Source organism: Halichoerus grypus, chromosome 2 (assembly GCF_964656455.1).
Source record: "Halichoerus grypus chromosome 2, mHalGry1.hap1.1, whole genome shotgun sequence".
NCBI lineage: Eukaryota > Metazoa > Chordata > Mammalia > Carnivora > Phocidae > Halichoerus > Halichoerus grypus.
Window position 1 is genome coordinate 189,707,602 of NC_135713.1, and position 18,630 is coordinate 189,726,231.

At 41.6% G+C, this 18,630-nt stretch overlaps 1 protein-coding gene and 1 pseudogene across 13 annotated transcripts in view; one reads left to right on the top strand and one right to left on the bottom strand.

The window, feature by feature from the left end:
• Window positions 1-5,008: 5,008 nt before the first annotated feature.
• ATP6V0A1 (ATPase H+ transporting V0 subunit a1) overlaps window positions 5,009-18,630 on the top strand; it is a 62,233-nt gene continuing 48,611 nt past the window's right edge. For all 13 annotated transcript variants that reach the window (XM_036095455.2, XM_036095456.2, XM_036095461.2 and 10 more), the window contains exons 1-2: window positions 5,009-5,138; window positions 7,150-7,313. In XM_036095455.2, the coding sequence (XP_035951348.1) occupies window positions 7,197-7,313 (117 nt within the window). In that variant the 5' untranslated portion in view covers window positions 5,009-5,138; window positions 7,150-7,196. The remainder of the gene's footprint in view (window positions 5,139-7,149; window positions 7,314-18,630) is intronic.
• On the bottom strand, window positions 17,622-17,730 carry LOC118537797 (U6 spliceosomal RNA; annotated as a pseudogene).

Sequence of the window (18,630 nt, forward strand, 5' to 3'; positions counted from 1 at the left end):
GCTAAACTTGATGATCCTACAAAGTTGGGACTGACTCCACACACATTTTCTGATTTTTAGCTTCTGCTCTGGACCTTTCCCAGCTGTCCCTCTCTGTTACAAAAATAGAAGAATCTGTCACTGACACTAATATTACCTGTATGTTAGAATTTAAATAAAAACTTTAAACATTAAAAAAATAAAAGAATCTGTCACAAGCTCTTCTCCCAGATCATGAAGCCCATAAAATAAAGGGGATAAAGAAAAGAGGCAGGGTGTGATCATATTCCTTTTTGTCTGTTACCTGTGTTCTTTCGTTGATAGTAGATTTTTATTAGGAGGCTCCCATTTCTTTCAGGATCATCCATCCATTCACTCATTCATTCAAGAAATAGTACTTACTATTGAATGAGTAGGCCCAAAAGGAATTTATAGTTCCGTCATAGAGAAAAAAAGTCGGGTAGAAAGTACTGTGCTTTCTTTTTCTTTCTTTCTTTCTTTTCTTTTCTTTTTTTTTTAAGATTTATTTATTTATTTGAGAGCGAGAGTGAGTGAGCATGGGGAGGTACAGGGGAAGAGGGAGAGAGAAACTTTAGCTGACTCCTCACTGAGCTCAGAGCCCAACACAGGGGTCCATCTCATGACCTTGAGATCAGGACCTGAGCCAAAACCAAGAGTCAGAAGCTCAACCAACTTCACCACCAGGGGCCCCAGTACTGTGTTTTCTAAAGGAGATGGAGACAAGTCCATGAGAGTCTCAATGAGGAAAATGAAGCTCAAGAAGGTGAAACAACTTGCTCAAGTTCAGATACCTTGTAATTGTTAGAGCTGAGATTTCTCTTACATTTGATATTCGATGGAATAAATGGAGGAACTGAGATTCAAGCTTAGTTCAGGATGGTACCACTACAGTGGTCTACTGTGGTCTACTACACTACCCCATGCTGCTTCCCATTGGTTCTTGCTTTAGTATCTGAGAGAGGCTAATGGATCTGTATAGGTTATTAGCAATGAAAATAAAAAGGATAAGTGGGTAGAGGCAAGAAATAAATGTAGGACACACAATTAACATGACATGGCAACTGACTAAATGTGGAGAGAGAGAGAAATAATGGAATTAGAGATGGCTTAAGCTTGGAACCTGGGTAACCAGGAAAACAATATGCCATTAGCAGGATTAATGATCTGAGAGGAAGGGCCAGTTTTTATTCAGTGAGAGCATAATCCTTTGAAACTCTGCTCTCAGGCGCCTGGGTGGCTCAGTTGGTTAAGTGTGTGCCTTCGGTTCTGGTCATGGTCTCGGGGTCCTGGGATCGGTCATGGTCTTGGGGGTCCTGGGATTGAGTCCCAAGTTGGGCTCCCTCCTCATGGGGAGTCTGCTGCTCCTTCTCCCTTTGCCCCTCCCCCTACCTGTGCTCTCTCTCTCAAATAAAATCTTTTTTTTTTTTTTAAAGATTTTATTTATTTATTTGAGAGAGAGAGAATGAGAGAGAGCACATGAGAGGGGGGAAGGTCAGAGGGAGAAGCAGACTCCCTGCCGAGCAGGGAGCCCGATGCGGGACTCGATCCAGGGACTCCAGGATCATGACCTGAGCCGAAGGCAGTCGCTTAACCAACTGAGCCACCCAGGCGCCCGGTTAAAATCTTTTTTTTTAAAAGAAGATTTTATTTTATTTATTTATTTGAGAGAGAGACAGAGATATCGAGAGAGAGAGCATGAGCTGGGAGGAGAGGGAGAAGCAGGCTCCCCACTGAGCAGGGAGCCCAACTCTGGGACTCCAGGATCCTGGGATCATGACCTGGAGCTGAAGGCAGACGCTTAACCAACTGAGCCACCCAGGCGCCCCTCAAGTAAGTACAATCTAAAGAAAAAACAAAACTCTGCTCTCATACCACCTCCTCAATGTAAACTTTTCTGAGATTCTCAGGTCCATTATACGGTATTTTGTGTATCAACAGCAACAGTAATGATGATGATGATAATTAGCAGTTTTTGAATGCAGACTGAGTGCCAACCATGTACTAAGTTCCTTTTATTCCTCGCAATAACCATATGAGGTAAGTATCATTATTAACCTCATTTTATAGAGGAGGAAACTGGGGCTTAGAGAGTCCTAAGGTTATCAATATTAAATGGCAGATCAAGACTTGAACTCAGATTGGACTCAGAGACAGCACTCTGTAGACAGTGCAACAGAGGAACAAAAGGACTCTGTAGAGCAGTGCAGTACTTAAGAGCCCAGGAAATGGGGCCAACCTGCCTGGGTTTGAATCCTGCTCTGCCATTTACTAGCTGAGCAACCCTGGGCAAATTATTGTGCCAATATTTATTTATTTAAGTAATCTCTACACCCAACGTTTGACTTGAACTCACGACCCTGAGATCAAGAGTCGCATGCTCTACTGACTGAGCCAGTGAGGTGCCCCACACCATATCATCTATGAAATGGGAAAAATACTAGTATCTGCCTCCTAGTATTGTTATGAGAATTAAATGAATTCATATTTATAGAGCACTTAGAAAAGTGCCTGTCACATAGTAAGTATGAATATCTCTCTCTTATAATTATTGGAACTTTATTTCTCACTGAACTGTGAGCTCCTCGAAGATAGGAAGTGTGTCTATTTCGTTTTTCCTATCCCAAGCAGCTAGCACCATGTTTGCCACATGTTAGGCCCTCAGCAAGCATTTGTTGCCTGAATGGCATTATTCAGGCTGTATGAAATTCCATCTGGAAGCCTTGGAGAAGGGAGGTGGATGGAAAAATCGGTGTGAGTCCCACACATAGACATTTACACATGACAAGAAGCAGGACTGCCAAGGAAGAGAGCATGGAGGGAGTGGAACACTGGAGAAAGATTGATGGCAGGAGATGAAAGGAGCCAGAAAAGGAACTCTTGAGAGGATATACTTTCAAGGAAACCATGAAAAAAGAGAGTTCAAAGGGATTGAGGAGTCCAGATGAAAGACTGTCTTAAAGGTGGAGTGCAAAAAATGTGTGGTTAGCAAGTTGACTCTGAGGTTTAAAAAAAAAAGAGTTTGTTTTTTTTTAAATCTCAGAGGAAGGAAATGACGTCATTGTGTAATAGTTTTCTAAAACTTGGCAGGCTTTCAAATGTGGGTCTCTATCTGTCCTGCCAGGAAAGTTGAGACAGCTATGGGACATTGAAGATCACAGGAAAGGGGAGGATTTGGGCCTCTCCAAGGTGCTGCTTCTCAACTAAATCATAATGGGATCAAGTTATATCTTTACTCACAATAGGAGATAGAAAATTTAAATAAAACGTCCATTTTTGCCTTCATTATTTCGTTTACACTGGTAAAGCAGCACTGATGATGTTTTTTGCCGGGTAGACAAAATGATCAGCATCAGGTTTTTATCTGAAGTATCTCCCTCATTACACTGAATCTCAATAGGGTTCCATCACCCACAGAGCCTGAAAGACCGGTTTTCCGAGTTTTTCTTGACACAGCTCTGGTTACTACAAACGATTTGGGATCCTTACTCCTCCTTAGGAAGTTGATACCAGTATTTGAGAAAGGCGTTTTTATAAATAGTAGGTAGCACTGATGTAGGAAATGTTAGTGTTTGGAGCTGATGCCCAAGAAAGAATTCTTGAGACGTCTTTGGTGCAAAAAGGTGGTTTTATTAAAGCACAGGGACAGGACCTGTGGGCAGAAAGAGCTGCACTAGGTCATGAGGAGTGGCCTTTCAAGTTGGGGGTTAGGGATAGCGTTACGTCTTTAAGGAATTTGGAAGGAAGTTTCCAGGAACTTGAGGGGGCTAGTTATTGTTAGGAAAGGGTCATTTATTACTGTCTAATAAAACCTTAGTCATGAGACCCTTCAGATGTGTATCGGTGGGTCATATGCTTGGGGGATGATTGCCAACAAGTATCTTGGGGGGTAGAGATAAAGGAGGTTGCCAAAGGAATTTTTATATGTTAAGGTAGATTTACAGGATCCTGGGGGTCGGGCTAAGATTGCCTTTTGCCCTTAGCAAGGTATTAACATCGAGGCAGCTGAGTTCCTAAAGGAATGTCACTCTGTCTCAGGGACTTGTCAGTGGGCTGTAGATAGTAAGGAAATTTAATTTTTCTTTTGCCTTTTTTTCCCACATCAGTATCATTTTTTTTTTTTTTAAGATTTTATTTGAGAGAGAGAGAGCACACAAACGGGGAGGGGCAGAGGCAGAGGGAGAAGCAGGCTACCTGCTGAGCAGGGAGCCCAACATGGGGCTCTATCCCCAGGCCCTGGGCTCAAGACCCTAGCTGAAGGCTTAATCGAGTTAGCCACCCAGGTGCCCCACTTTTGCGTTTTAAAAAACTTGTTATTCTTTTAAAATTTTTGAGGAATAGAAAACCCTTACATGGTCAAATGGGCCTGCAGGAATCCACCGAACAAGATAAAACTTCACTGTCACAGCATAGGGTCTTACGGGGATTTTCCCACTAATTGGAGAAAAATTGACCCTGAACCCTTGCCAGAGGGACTTAACCAAGTACCTTTCTAAAAAGGGCTTTTCCATATTTAAGTGAACGAGCCCCCTCCCTGTTCAAGGCTCTACTACGGATCTTAGGCATTGCTCACTCTGGGGCTTAAATGTTCTCTTCTGTAAAATAAGGAAAAAGGGTGCGTGTGTAATGTAGAGGAGACTGGACTGTAAGCGCTTTTAATAAGCTCTCCAGCTTTCAGGTCATTTCATAATGTCTCCCCTTCCTTGATGTTACTTTCCTCGAGGAAAAAAAGTTGTGAATTAATTTTTTGGATATGAAAAGAAAGAAAGCAAGCAGCCCAGCCTCGAGGGTGTTAGGGAGAAGGGATTATGAAGGGCATACGGGCTGAGGTCCTCAAGCACCCGCCCAGCAGCCCGTCAGACACCCGGATCCCACTGGCCTGGAGCCGCAGCCGCGGGAACAAGATGGCGTCAGCACTCAGGGTCTTGCCCGCGCCCCCGCGACTCTGCAGTGCGGCAGCAGACCCAGGCCTCACCCCATTGGCTGACTGCAATGAGGTCATCTTGGGGGCGGAGCCGGCGGCTGCGCGGGGGCAGGGCTTTGCGGACGCACGCACGTCGAGCGCTGATGTCCCGAGCCGCTGAGGCTGCGGGCTTGGTCTGGGGTGGCTGCTTTGGTTGCGGCCCGGCCGGGGGCTGAAGGTGAGCGGGGCATGTAGGTACAGTGCGGCAGGGAGACGCCTCGGAAGGGCATGGGAAATCCTTCTAATAGCCTCCTCGCTTGTCGAAGGAATTAACAGAGATCTTAGGTCTCTGAGAGGAAATGGGGGTTCGCCCCTCTTCGGGCACCCCTCCTGTGGGCAGAGGAATCGGAGGTTCATTCCTCTTTGGAGGCCCTCAACCCTTCTTCCCCATTTAGGGCGTAGGCGGAGGAACAGAAGGTTATTAGGTAGGCAGAAGAATTTGGGGGGCTTCTTAAAGGGGCTCCCAATTTGATGATCCCTCCCCCCCTCCCCCTTTAATCGCCACTTCTGGAGGTAGGTGTGCCTGGGCTCAGAGAATTCCTGCTTTCTCACTGGGTAGACAGGAAATAAAGCAGGTGAATTTGAATACCTCGTAGGAGGCGAGGACTGGATGACGATAGTGAGGCTGGACGCCGGGCGCTTTATTTGTACTCATCTTGTGTAGAATTACTGTTCCTTCATATTTTGTTTTGTGACATCCTCTCCTCCCCGAATCGCTTTGGCCTGTTTAGTTTTCTGTTTGGCTCCAGTGGGATAGAGATGTTCTAGGAGACTTGTAATCATTAAAGAACAGAAGGAGGGAGGCAACTCTGGAGGCTGTCATTACTGGCAGCCCCTGAACTATGCTGATCAGGCATAATTTTACCTGCTTTAGAGGTTGTGGAATCTATTCTTGTTTGGGGGAAGATGTGGGAGGTTGGTAACAGCTGTTTTGGGTGACTCAGGTATAGACAATTTTAAAGGCAGGCTACATAATCTCTTGAGAAATCTTTGCTTATATCTGAGTGTGTTATTTTGCTGCCTCGAACATCAAATGCACAAAGGTTTTGTCATTCAGATTTCTCAAAATGTCTTCCAGCCTTGCAGAACAGTAATGCCAGTTTCACCTATCATTATGGATGCCCTCATGATACTAAAAATACTGTACGGTTTGCTGAGTTTAGATAGGGTACAGTCTGTGCCTTACAATAGCTGATTGAGAATAAATAATTGCAGTTTCAGGACCACTGATAGCGCCATTGTCTTTCATACCGGGCAAGGATAAGACAGCCCTAAAAGGAAACCTTTATTGGCTCATGCATGAGAAGCTTTGACAGATGGAAGAATGTAATTAATCTTGAAGGTGGGGATAAGAAATTGAAAGCTATGGAGGTGGCAAGCTTATTCTCTGTGGTTTGATAAAACTGCTTTGTCATTATCAATGTATTCCTGTCATGCTGGACTTGAAATTGAGCTTAATTTGCAAGCTGGCTCTTTTTTTTTTTTTTTTTTTTTAAAGTAGGCTCCACACCCAACATGGGGCTTGAACTCATGACCCTGAGATCAAGAGTCACATGCTGTACTGACTGAACCAGCCAGGTGTCCCCCCTGCCACCCCCCCCCCCGTTTTTTTGAGATAATGCTGATGCGTTTAGATTCCTTAGGGAGAAAGTGGTGTTTCCTGAGCAGTTGGAAGGTTAAACCCTTTAAGGTATCCATAGCTGTAGCGTAGTGCTGGGACTCCAACAGTTAGAAATGGGCAGTAGCGGGTAGAAAACTAGTCTCCACGGAGACATCCTTTATGAGAGGGTAATCTAGGTCTCTTCCGTGTGTTTCCTGACACAAGCCAAAAAAAGGTCAAGCAGTGTGAATGTCACTGCCTCATAATACCCTGTCCAGGGTATTTAAAGAGCTGTTTGCGAATCCCAGTTCTGTTTTTAACTGGATACATTCATATGTATTGAGATGCCCCAAAATATTGTCATTTGATCCTGATGTTGACTGTGAAGGAAGTGGCTTTTCATCAGGTGCTCTGTGGGAGAGGATTTAGTAACAGCCTTTTGCAATTTCTCCTTTCTGTCCTTCTAAACAGAATGTTAAAGATCTGTCTGCATGGGATGGAAGATATGAAATGCAAAACAAAAGAGCCTTACTGTTGTGGTGTTTGCTCTTAGCTCTTTTGGTAATGCAGTTTTCTCTTTTTGCTTTAGGTTGGAGAGAAATCCAGGTACTCTGTTGAGTGGTACTTTCTGCCACCATGGGGGAGCTTTTCCGGAGTGAGGAGATGACGCTGGCCCAGCTCTTTCTACAGTCAGAAGCCGCTTATTGTTGCGTCAGTGAATTAGGAGAACTGGGAAAGGTTCAGTTTCGTGATGTAAGTAGTTGTGGGGCTGCTTCTTGAATACCGCTGAACTCTTTTTCTTGTCAGGGCCAATTGCCTTATAATGAATGTTTTGCTTTTTATTTGCAAAAATAACATTATAGCACTGGCTTACTGTTGGTAGAGTGTACATTTCGAGTTGTCTCTAGAGGTGAGAATGTTTTGTGCCAATCTTTCCATGATTTTACCAGCTCCCTCTTTGAGAATAATCCTAAGTAGTCTCAAGGTAATTGCTTGAGATACAGGTAGAGAACACCAAGCTAACCTTTTCAAGGCTTACACTTTGCTTTTGGCCTCTTTAACACCCGTAGCAGGTTATTAAAAAAAATGTCATAGCTCTTCCATACAATAGGATGTGTTTATTGCAAAATCTGATGCATCCCATTACAGATGTGTAAGTAAGCATATACTAAATACCCATTATTTTGAAGCATTATGCTGAGCACTTGGAGAAGATATCAAAAGAAAATCAACAGTATAAGAGTATAAAAAAGTATGCCCTCTTGGGCTTACAGTCTGTTCAGGAAGGCACAATATACACTGCTGAAAGGAGGAAGGAGTTAACAATTCCCTAATTACACAATCTCAAAATCCCATGTACTCCCACTAATAGCATTCATTGTAGCTGTGATTTTACATTCATCATTGTTAGTAATTGATTAGTCTTTCTCTTCTACTGTGATCTTAGGACCATGAAGACAGAGACGATCATTGTATCCTTAGTGTCCACATACAAGATACTCAATCAGCTTTTGTTGGAATGAATGGATGAAAGAGGAGTGGTCAGAAAGGGTTGGGATTAATCAATATTGGCTTCCTGAAATTGGCACGCTGAAATTATATGAATATAATCCGGTGACCTAGTACATTCCTTACTCTCTTTGAACTTTTTTATACCTTCTTTCTTCGAATGTTCTCTTGTCTGACTCTGATTCCTTCTCTGACCTTTCTGAGGACTCACTGCCATCTTCCTCTAGCCTCTCTTTTATCTTCTCCACCGAGGCCTTCTGTGTCTGTTCCCCAAGCTCTCTCCTCTGCTCTCTCTGGATAAGCTTCTCCATACCCTCATCTTCCTTTATCACCTTTTTTGATGATCTCATCTATTCTCAAATCTTCCATCTTTATTCAGTGAGTTCCAAATCTGTATCTCTGGCCCTGACAGCTCCCAAACACCATCTTTAAATTTACAACTCTGTAAGAATTTTATCATTTCTGCTTCTCCTGGTAGCATGTCTAAATCCCACCACCTTACCTTTTCCCAAACTATTTTTTTTTTAAAGATTTTATTTATTTATTTGACAGAGAGAGATATAGTGAGAGAGGGAACACAGCAAGGGGAGTGGGAGAGGGAGAAGCAGGCTTCCCGCGGAGCAGGGAGCCCAGTGCAGGGCTTGATCCCAGGACCCTGGGATCATGACCTGAGCCGAAGGCAGACGCTTAAGGACTGAGTCACCCAGGCGCTCCCCCAAACTATTTCTTCATCCCGACTTCCTAAATTTGAGCTAATGCATCGATAGTCTTCCAGTTTTCTAGAGCTAAGACCTAAATCAAACCTAAGTCACCCTTAATTTGCAGTCCTTCATTTGGTCCTATGGTGTCTTACCCCTCCTAACACCCAGTATCTATTCAGCATTCTTAATCTTTACTTATGATATATTGCAATCATACAAAAAAATATAGGAAATAATATAATGAATACATGTGTTTCTGCTAACATTCCACATATAATTGAAGGCTCCTGTGTATCCTTCCTCCATGCTATTTCTCTTCCCACCTCCACAGGGGTAACCTCTGCAATGATTTTTGCCTTTTTTTTTTTTAAAGTAAGCTCTGTGCCTAATATGGGGCTTGAACTCATGACCCCAAGACCAAGAGTAGCATGCTCTACCCCCAGTTTTTGCTTTTATCATTCCCATGTGTTTTTATTTTTTACTTTTTCTGTGTGTGTATATATATATATCACTAAATAATCACACATACTAGTATGATTTTACATGTTTTAAAACTAGATGCATGGTATATTGTATATATCCTTCAGCATTTGCTTTTTATTTTATTTATTTATTTATTTATTTATTAAAGATTTTATTTATTTATTTGACAGAGACAGAGATAGCGAGAGCAGAAACACAAGCAGCAGGAGTGGGAGAGGGAGAAGCGGGCTTCCCCCCGAGGAGGGAGCCCGATGTGGGACTCGATCCCAGGACCCTGGGATCATGACCTGAGCGGAAGGCAGACGCTTAACGACTGAGCCACCCAGGCGCCCTATTTTTTTTTTTTTTAAAGATTTTTATTTATTTGAGAGAGAGAGACAGAGAGAGTATAAACAGGGGGAGAGGCAGATAGAGAGGGAAAAGAAGACTCCCCGCTGAGCTGGGAGCCTGACATGGGGCTTGATCCCAGGACCTGGAGATCATGACCTGAGCTGAAGGCAGACTCTTAACCATCTGAGCCACCCAGGCATTGCGCTTTTTAAATTTGTGAGATTTGGCCATTTGATATAGGTAATGCTAGTTCATTTCTTTATTTTTTATTTTTATTATTTTTTAAAGATTTTATTTATTTAGGGGTGCCTGGGTGGCTCAGTCATTAAGCATCTGCCTTTTGCTCAGGTCATGATCCCAGGGTCCTGGGATCGAGCCCCGCATCGGGCTCCCTGCTCCGCGGGAAGCCTGCTTCTCTCTCTCCCACTCCCCCTGCTTGTGTTCCTTCTCTCTCTGTGTCTCTCTCTGTCAAATAAATAAATAAAATCTTAACAAAAAAAAGATTTTATTTATTTATTCATGAGAGACAGAGAGAGAGGCAGAGGAAGAGGGAGAAGCAGGCTTCCCGCAGAGCAGGGAGCCTGATGTGGGACTCGATACCCAGACCCCAGGATCACGACCTGAATGGAAGGCAGGCAGACAAAGGCAGGCAGACGCTTAACCAATTAACTTACTGAGCCATCCAGGCGCCCTAGTTCATTTCTTTAAATGGCTATGTAGTTATTTTATACACAGTCTTATCATTTTTTCCTTCTGATGGACAGTTCTTTGCTATTACAGTGTTGCAGGGAAGATTCTTGTATATGTCTCCTGGTATACATGTGTGATAGTTTCTCCAGGGCAGTGGTTCTCAAACATTTTGGTCTAAGGGCCTCTTTACACTCTGAAAATATGACTGAGGACCCCAAAGAGCTTTTATGTGATTTATAGCTATCAATATTTATTGTATGAGATATGCTTAAAATACTTATTTTTTTTAAAAATCACAATAATAAACCCGCTATGTGTTATAAATAACATTTTTATGAACAATAACTACACTTTCCAAAATAGAAAAAAAAAAATAGAAGAGTGGCATTGCTTTTACATTTTTGAAAATCTCTTTAATGTCTGAATTAATAGAAGAGAGCTGGATTCTCGTATCTGCTTCTGCAGTTATCTGGCTGTGACGTATACCATGAGCCTCTGGAAAACTTCACTGAACACTCATGAGAGAGTGAGGATGAAAAAGGCAAATGATGTTCTAGTGTTGCTATGTAAAGTCTCGATCTCACGGACTTGCTGCTGCTTCAGGGATTATAACTAAGAAGGGCATTGCTGAGTATGGTGCGCCTCTTTAACTGTTAGGTGTTGTCAAAGTGTACTTGACAGTGTAGAACCTGTTCAAACTTCTGTTGCTGGTTGAGAGTTCCTGTCGCTTTATTTATGTCAATACCTCTGTGCTCAAGCTTAAAGGAATTTGCCGACATGATGGGTGTGAAGTGCTGTATTTTTTGTTTTAATTTGCATTTTCTTGATTAGTACACTGGGTATCTTTTTATCTGTTTATTGGGCATCATGGGTTTCATTTTCCATGAATGTATTGTCCCTGTCATCTGCTTGTTTTTCTGTGGGGTTGCTTGTCTTTCTTATTGACTTGTAGAATATGTAGAAGTTCTTCATGTATTCTGGAAGCTAATCTTTTTCTGATCCTTTACTGATAACTTGGCTTGTCTTTTCCCTTTGTTCATGGTTTTTGTTGTCACAAAATTCATTGTTTTGCTCATCAGTATTTTTTGCCGTAAATATTTATTTTGAAATATTTCAAGGCTGAATACTCTGCTGTAGATTCACCAGTTGTTAACATTTTGCTACCTTTGATATAATCTTTTTTACTGCACCATTGGAGAGTAGGCTGTTTCTGCCTTTCAAATCCTTATTCTTTTTTTTTCCTACTTTGCCATATACATTAGGACTTTTACTAACGTGTTGAAGAAGAGTAACGGCAAACTAATACTGGTTAGGATTGTGGTCAGCTATATGTAACTGAAAACCCAAGTGATAGGGGTGTATTTTCTCATGTAACAGGAAGCCCAACTTCACACTATCATCAGTGCCCTAAGATCATTTTATATCTTTCTTTTTTTTTTTTTAAAGCAGGGTGGGAAATGCGAACCACCCATTTTTTTTTTTTTAAAGATTCTCTTTATTTGAGAGACAGAGAGCGAGCGAGAGAGAGCACAGAGGGAGAGGGAGAAGCAGACTCCCCGCTGAGCAGGGAGCCCGATGTGAGACTCGATCCCAGGACCCTGAGATCATGACCTGAGCCAAAGGCAGATGCTTAACCGACTGAGCCCCCCAGGCGCCCTCTGTATCTCTTTTTCGCCATCTTTAAGTATTTGGATTTTGTCCTTGTAGATGACCACCACAGCTCCAGGTATTACATCCATATTCGGGGCAAGAAGAAGTAAGTGAAGGGAAGAAGTACTTATATCAGGAGAAAAAAAAACCCTCAGAAATCCTCAGGAGACTTTCCTAATTTCTGTTGGCCAGAATTGTGGCATAGTCTAGCTGCAAGTGGGTCTGGGGAAAGTGGTTTTTCAACTGAGCAGTAACTGCCTTGAACAAAATTGGGATTTTTGTTAATAAGGAAGTAGGGCTATGTATCTGTCACATGACATTCTTTTTTTTTTTTTTAAAGATTTTATTTATTTATTTGACAGAGAGATAGAGAGCATAAGTCATCAGAGAGGCAGGCAGAGGGAGAGGGAGAAGCAGGCTCTCCGCTGAGCAGGGAGCCCAACGTGGGGCTTGATCCCAAAGCTCTGGGATCATGACCTGAGCCAAAGGCAGCCACTTAACTGATTGGGCCACCCAGGTGCCCCTATCACATGGCATTCTTATCTATGCTCCTGACTTTAAGGGGAATCTTTTTAGTATTTCATAAATTAATTTTTATTAATTTTTTTTTTAAGATTTTATTTATTTAATTGACAGAGAGAGACACAGCGAGAGAGGGAACACAAGCGGGGGGAGTGGGAGAGGGAAAAGCAGGCTTCCTGCTGAGCAGGGAGCCCGATGTGGGGCTCGATCCCAGGACCCCGGGATCATGACCTGAGCTGAAGGCAGACACTTAACGACTGAGCCACCCAGGCACCCCAATTTTTATTAATTTTTTTAAGTAATCTCTAAACCCAACGTGGGGCTTGAACTCAATGACCCCGAGATCAAGAGTTGTATGCTCTTGCGACTGAACCAGCCAGGCACCCCAGTATTTGACAATTTAAGTAAGATGTTTACTCTTAAGTTTTTGGAAAATTCTATTAAATTATTCAGATTCCTTTCAATTTCTGATTCTATAGCCACAAATGATTGTGGAATTTTATGGGATGCCTTTTCTTCATTTATTGAGATTATCATGTTTTTTCCTTTAATCTGTTAATTTGGTAAATTACATATCCAGATTTCTTTCCTACAGTCCCTTTTAAACAGCATTACTGAGATATAATTCACGTACCATATAATTTGTCCATTCGAAGTGTATAATTCAATGATTTTTAGTATATACACAAGAGTTATACAACCATTACCACAGTCAGTTTTAGAATTTTTATTACCCTGAGAAGAAACCCTGAACCCATTAACAGTCGGCCCATTTCCTCTCAATCCCCTCCTCCCCCTTCCACCCCCTGACAGCCACTAATCTACTTTCTATTTCGGTGGGTTTTGCTTATTCTGAACATTTCATGTCAATGGAATCATATAATATGCAATCTTTTGTGACTGGCTTCTTTCATCTGGCATGTTTTCAAGGTTGCAGCTTGTATCTGTACTTTCTTTTTTGTATCTATTTTTCCTGTGAAAATGTGCACATATTAAAATGAATTTTAGTGGCGCCTGAGTGGCTCAGTCGGTTAAGCGGCTGCCTTCGGCTTGGGTCATGATCCCAGGGTCCTGGGATCGAATCCCATGTCGGGCTCCCTGCTCAGCGAGGAACCTGCTTCTCCCTCTCCCTCTGTCTCCCTGGTTGTGCTCTCACTCTGTCTCTGTCAAATGAACAAATAAAATAAAATAAAAACAAATAAATAAACAAACAAAAAAAATGAATTTTAGTTTCGGATATAAGAGAGAACTATAGAGTTGTTATCTATCTTCTCTGCAAAAGATACCGCTCTGGGTTTTAGAGAGACAATTGAATAAGACATTTTTCTCACTCAGCGTGTTAAAATCTTCTGTGACTCATCTGTCCCCTCATCCACTCTTCTCTTTGAAATACTTCTTCTCTACTGTTCAATCCCTTACTGTCTAACACTTAAAATCACAAGGACAGTTTGCATTTTTTTGACTGATGCATGTTGAGCATTTTACATTATTATTGTAGGCATTCCTCACAGCACCCCTGAGAAGTAGAACCTACTTTTGAAGAGTGGAACTTACCATTCTCATTTTCCCCACTAGGAACCTATGACATAGATGTAAATAGCTACCCAGGACACACAGATCTGTACCCCTGGACTGTCTGACTCTACTGCCCATGTTCTTTTTAATTGAGATAGGCCAAAAAAGTTACCATTTCACAGTGTACAATTCATTGGTTTTTAGTGTATTCACAGGGTTGTGCAACCATCACCACTGTCTAATTCCAGAACATTTCATTACCCTCAAAAGAAGCCCTGTACCCATTAGCAGTCACTCCTCATGCCCTGGCCAACTACTTAATCTATCTCTGTCTCTATGGATTTCCCTATTCTGGACATTAAACATAATTGGAATCATATGATATGTTGCCTTTTGTGTCTTGATTCTTTCACTTAGCGTATTGTTTTCAGGGTTCACCAATGTTGTAGCTTGTATTAGGACCGCATTCCTTTTTATGGCTGAATGATGATATTCCATCATATGTATAATACTGCTGTTTGTTTATTCATTTATCAGTTGATGAACATATTTGGGTAGTTTCCACTTTTTGACTCTTGTCAGTAATGCTTGCTGTAAGCATTTGTGTACAAATATTTGAGTTCTTATTTCTTTTGGGTATATACCTAAGGGTAGAATTACTGGGTCATATGGTAATTCTGTGTTTAATTTTTTGAGGAACCTCCAGACTGCTTTTCACAGCAACCACACCCCTTTACATTCCCACCAGAATGTACAGGGGTTCCCATCCTCACCAACACTTATTATTTTCCATTTAAAAAATTTTATTATAGGGGCGCCTGGGTGGCTCAGTCAGTTAAGCATCTGCCTTTGGCTCAGGTCATGATCTCAGGGTCCTGGGATTGAGCCCTTGTCGAGCTCCCTGCTGAGTGGGGAGTCTGCCTCTCCTCTTCCTTTCCCTCTGCTCCCCCCGCCACTCGTACTCGCTCACTCTCTCTGAAATAAATAAATAAAATCTGGAAAAAAAATTAAAAATTTTATTATAGCCATCCTAATGACTATGAAGTTGTATCTCATAGTAGTTTTGCATTTCCCTCATGGCCAGTTATGTGGAGCATCTTTTCATATGCTTATTGGCCATTTGTATAGTTGTTGTTTTTTTTTTAATGTAAAATCATCCTTGCAAACCTGAGTAAACGCAACTTGGTCATGAGGTGTATTTTAAAAAAATTTGGAGGGTAGGTTTCCTAATGTTGTATTAGGATTTTTTTCACTTATACGGTAGTCCCCCTCCTTATCCATGGAGGATATGTTCCAAGACCCACCTTGGGTGCCTGAAACCACAGATAGTACTAAACCCTATATATGTATTGTTTTTTTGCTATACATATATACGTATGATAAAGTTTAGTTTATAAATTAGGCACAGTAAGAGATTGACACAACAGTAATAAAATAGAACAATTACAGCAGTATACTGTGATGAAAGTTATGTGAATGTGGTCACTCTCTCTCAAAATATCTTATTGTACTGTACTCACCCTTTTTGTGAGGATGTGAGAGGATAAAATGCCTATGTGAGGAGACTCAGTGAGGTGAATGGTGTAGGCATGGTGACGCAGCGTGGAGCTACTATTGACTTTCTGACTGTGTGTCAGAAGGAGGATCACTTGCTTCCAGACTACATTTGACTACAGGTAACTAAAACTGCGAATAAGGGGCGACTACTGTACCAATAAGTGACATTCGCTTGTATTGTCCTTTCTCAAACTGTTCTTATCTGGTATCAAGTTTTTACTGGCCAGTCTTACTTATTAGTTGAGGAGTGTTCCTTCATTTTTCCTCTTTGGAATAATTTTACAAAGATTTGGGCTTATCTAGTCTTTGAAAGATTAGTAGAAACTATCTTTAAACCTTCCAGGCCTGATGTTCTTTTTTCTTTATTATTTTTTTCTTTTTCAAGTAAGCTCTACACCCAACGTGGGGCTTGAACTCACAACCCTGAGATCAAGAGTTGCACATTCCAACGACTGAGCCAGCTAGGCGCCTCTAGGCCTGATATTTTTATTTTTATTTTTTTCTTTCTTTTTTTTTAAATTAACATATAATGTATTATTGCTTTCAGAGGTACAGGTCTGTGATTCATCAGTCTTATATAATACCTAGTGCTTATTAAATCACATGCCCTCTGTAATGTCCATCACCCAGTTATCCCATCCTTCCACCCATCTCCCCTCCAGCAACCCTCAGTTTGTTTCCTATGATTAAGAGTCTCTTGTGGTTTGTCTCCCTCTCTGGTTTCATCTTGTTTTATTTTTTCCTCTCTTCTCCTATGACCCTCTGTTTTGTTTCTTAAATTACACATATCAGTGAGATCATATGATAATTGTCTTTCTCTAATTGACTTATTTCGCTTAGCATAATACCCTCTAGTTCCGTTGCAAATGGCAAGATTTCATTTTTGATAGCTGTGTAATATTCCTGTGTGTGTGTGTGTGTGTGTGTGTGTGTGTGTGTGTACACATATACCACATCTTTATCCATTCATCTGTTGATGGACATCTGGGCTCTTTCCACAGTTTGGCTATCGTGGACATTGCTGCTATAAACATTGGGGTGCAGGTACCCCTGCAGATCACTACATTTGTATCTATGGGGTAAATACCCAGTAGTGCAATTGCTGGGTCGAGGGTAGCTCTATTTTCAACTTTTTGAGGAACCTCCATACTGTTTTCCAGAGTGGCCACACCAGCTTGCATTCCCACCAACAGTGTAGGAGGGTTCCCCTTTCTCCACATCCTTGCCAACATCTGTCATTTCCTGACTTGTTAATTTTAGCCATTCTGACTGGTGTGAGGTGGTATTTCATTGAGGTTTTGATTTGTATTTCCCTGATGCTAAGTGATGTTGAGCATTTTTTCATGTGTCTATTGGCCATTTGGATGTCTTCTTTGGAGAAATGTCTGTGCCCATTTCTTGATTGGATTTTTTGTTCCTTGGGTGTTGTTTGATGAGTTCTTTATAGATTTTCGATACTAGCCCTTTATCTGATACCTCATTTGCAAATATCTTCTCCCATTCTGTCAGTTGTCTTTTGTTTTTTTTGACTGTTTCCTTTGCTGTGCAAAAGCTTTTTATCTTGACGAAGTCCCAATAGTTGATTGTTGCCTTTGTTTCCCTTGCCTTTGCAGACATGTCTAGCAAGAAGTTGCTACAGCTGAGGTCACAGAGGGTGCTGCCTGTGTTCTCTTCTAGGATTTTGATGGATTTAGGCCTGATATTTTTAAAAAATATTTTATTTATTTATTTGACAGAGTGAGACACAGTGAGAGAGGGAACACAAGCAAGGGGAGTGGGAGAGGGAGAAGCAGGCTTCCTGCGGAGTAGGGAGCCCGATGCGGGGCTTGATCCCAGAACCCTGGGATCATGACCTGAGCCGAAGGCAGGCGCTTAACAACTGAGCCACCCAGGTGCCCCAGGCCTGATATTTTTAGATGGATATATTTTAGCCTTTGAAATTTCTTTACTGATTATAGGCTTATTTTGTTTTTTTCTTGTCAGTTTTGATAAGTTATATTTTTCTAGAAAATCGTTGTAATCCAAAGTTTCTGAGAAGTTATTGGCATAATGCTCATTTTAGTATTTTTAAAAATCTCCATCTATAGTTGCCTATTTATTTTTTTGTTATATGGAGCACTTTGTGAATTTGTGCATCATCCGTGTGCAGGGGCCATGCTAATCTTCTCTGTATCGTTCCATTTTTTTCTTTTTGCGTATGTGCTGCCAAAGCAAGCACTGTAGTTGCCTTTTTAAATTTTTATATTTACTTATGCCTTCCCTCAGTCTTATAAAGGTTTGTCTATTTTGTCTTTTTATTTATTTATTTTAAGATTTTATTTATTTATTTGACAGGGAGAGAGATATTGAGAGAGAGCACAAGCAGAGGGAGGGGCAGAGGGAGAGGGAGAAGCACACTCCCTGATGAGCAGGGAGCCCGACACAGGGCTCCATCCCAGGCCCCTGGGATCATGACCCAAGCCGAAGGCAGGCACTTAAAACCAACTGAGCCACCCAGGTGCCTCTATTTTGTCTTTTTAAATAACCAGCTTTTAGAAAATAATAAAATAAAAAATGTAACAAAACCAAAAACAGCTTTTGGTTTGGTGGATCTTCTCTCGGACTTTCATTCATTTCTGCTGTTTGTTGTTTTCTGCCTTCTGTTACCTTGTTCTCACTTCTTGAACACTTAGCACATTCATTTTTAGTCTTTTCTATTACATGCATTTAAGGCTATAAATTTCCTTTTTTTTTTTTTTTTAAGATTTATTTATTTTAGAGAGGGCAGGGAGGAGGGGCAGAGAGAGAGTTTCAAACAGACTCCGTGCCGAGCACGGAGCCCAGCGCAGGACTTAATCTCACGACCCTGAGATCACAACCTGAGCTGAAACCAAGAGTCGAATGCTTAACTGACTACGCCACCCAGGCACCCCTGAATTTCCTTTTAAATAGTACTTTAGCTGCGTCCCACAAAGTTTGGTCTTTACATTTAAAAAAAAATTTTAAGTAGGCTCCATGCCAAATGTGGGGCTTGAACTCACAACCTCAAGATCAAGAGTCACATGCTCCACCAACTGAGGCAGCCAGGCGCCCCAATCTTTACATTTTCATTATCATTCCATTCCAGATATTTT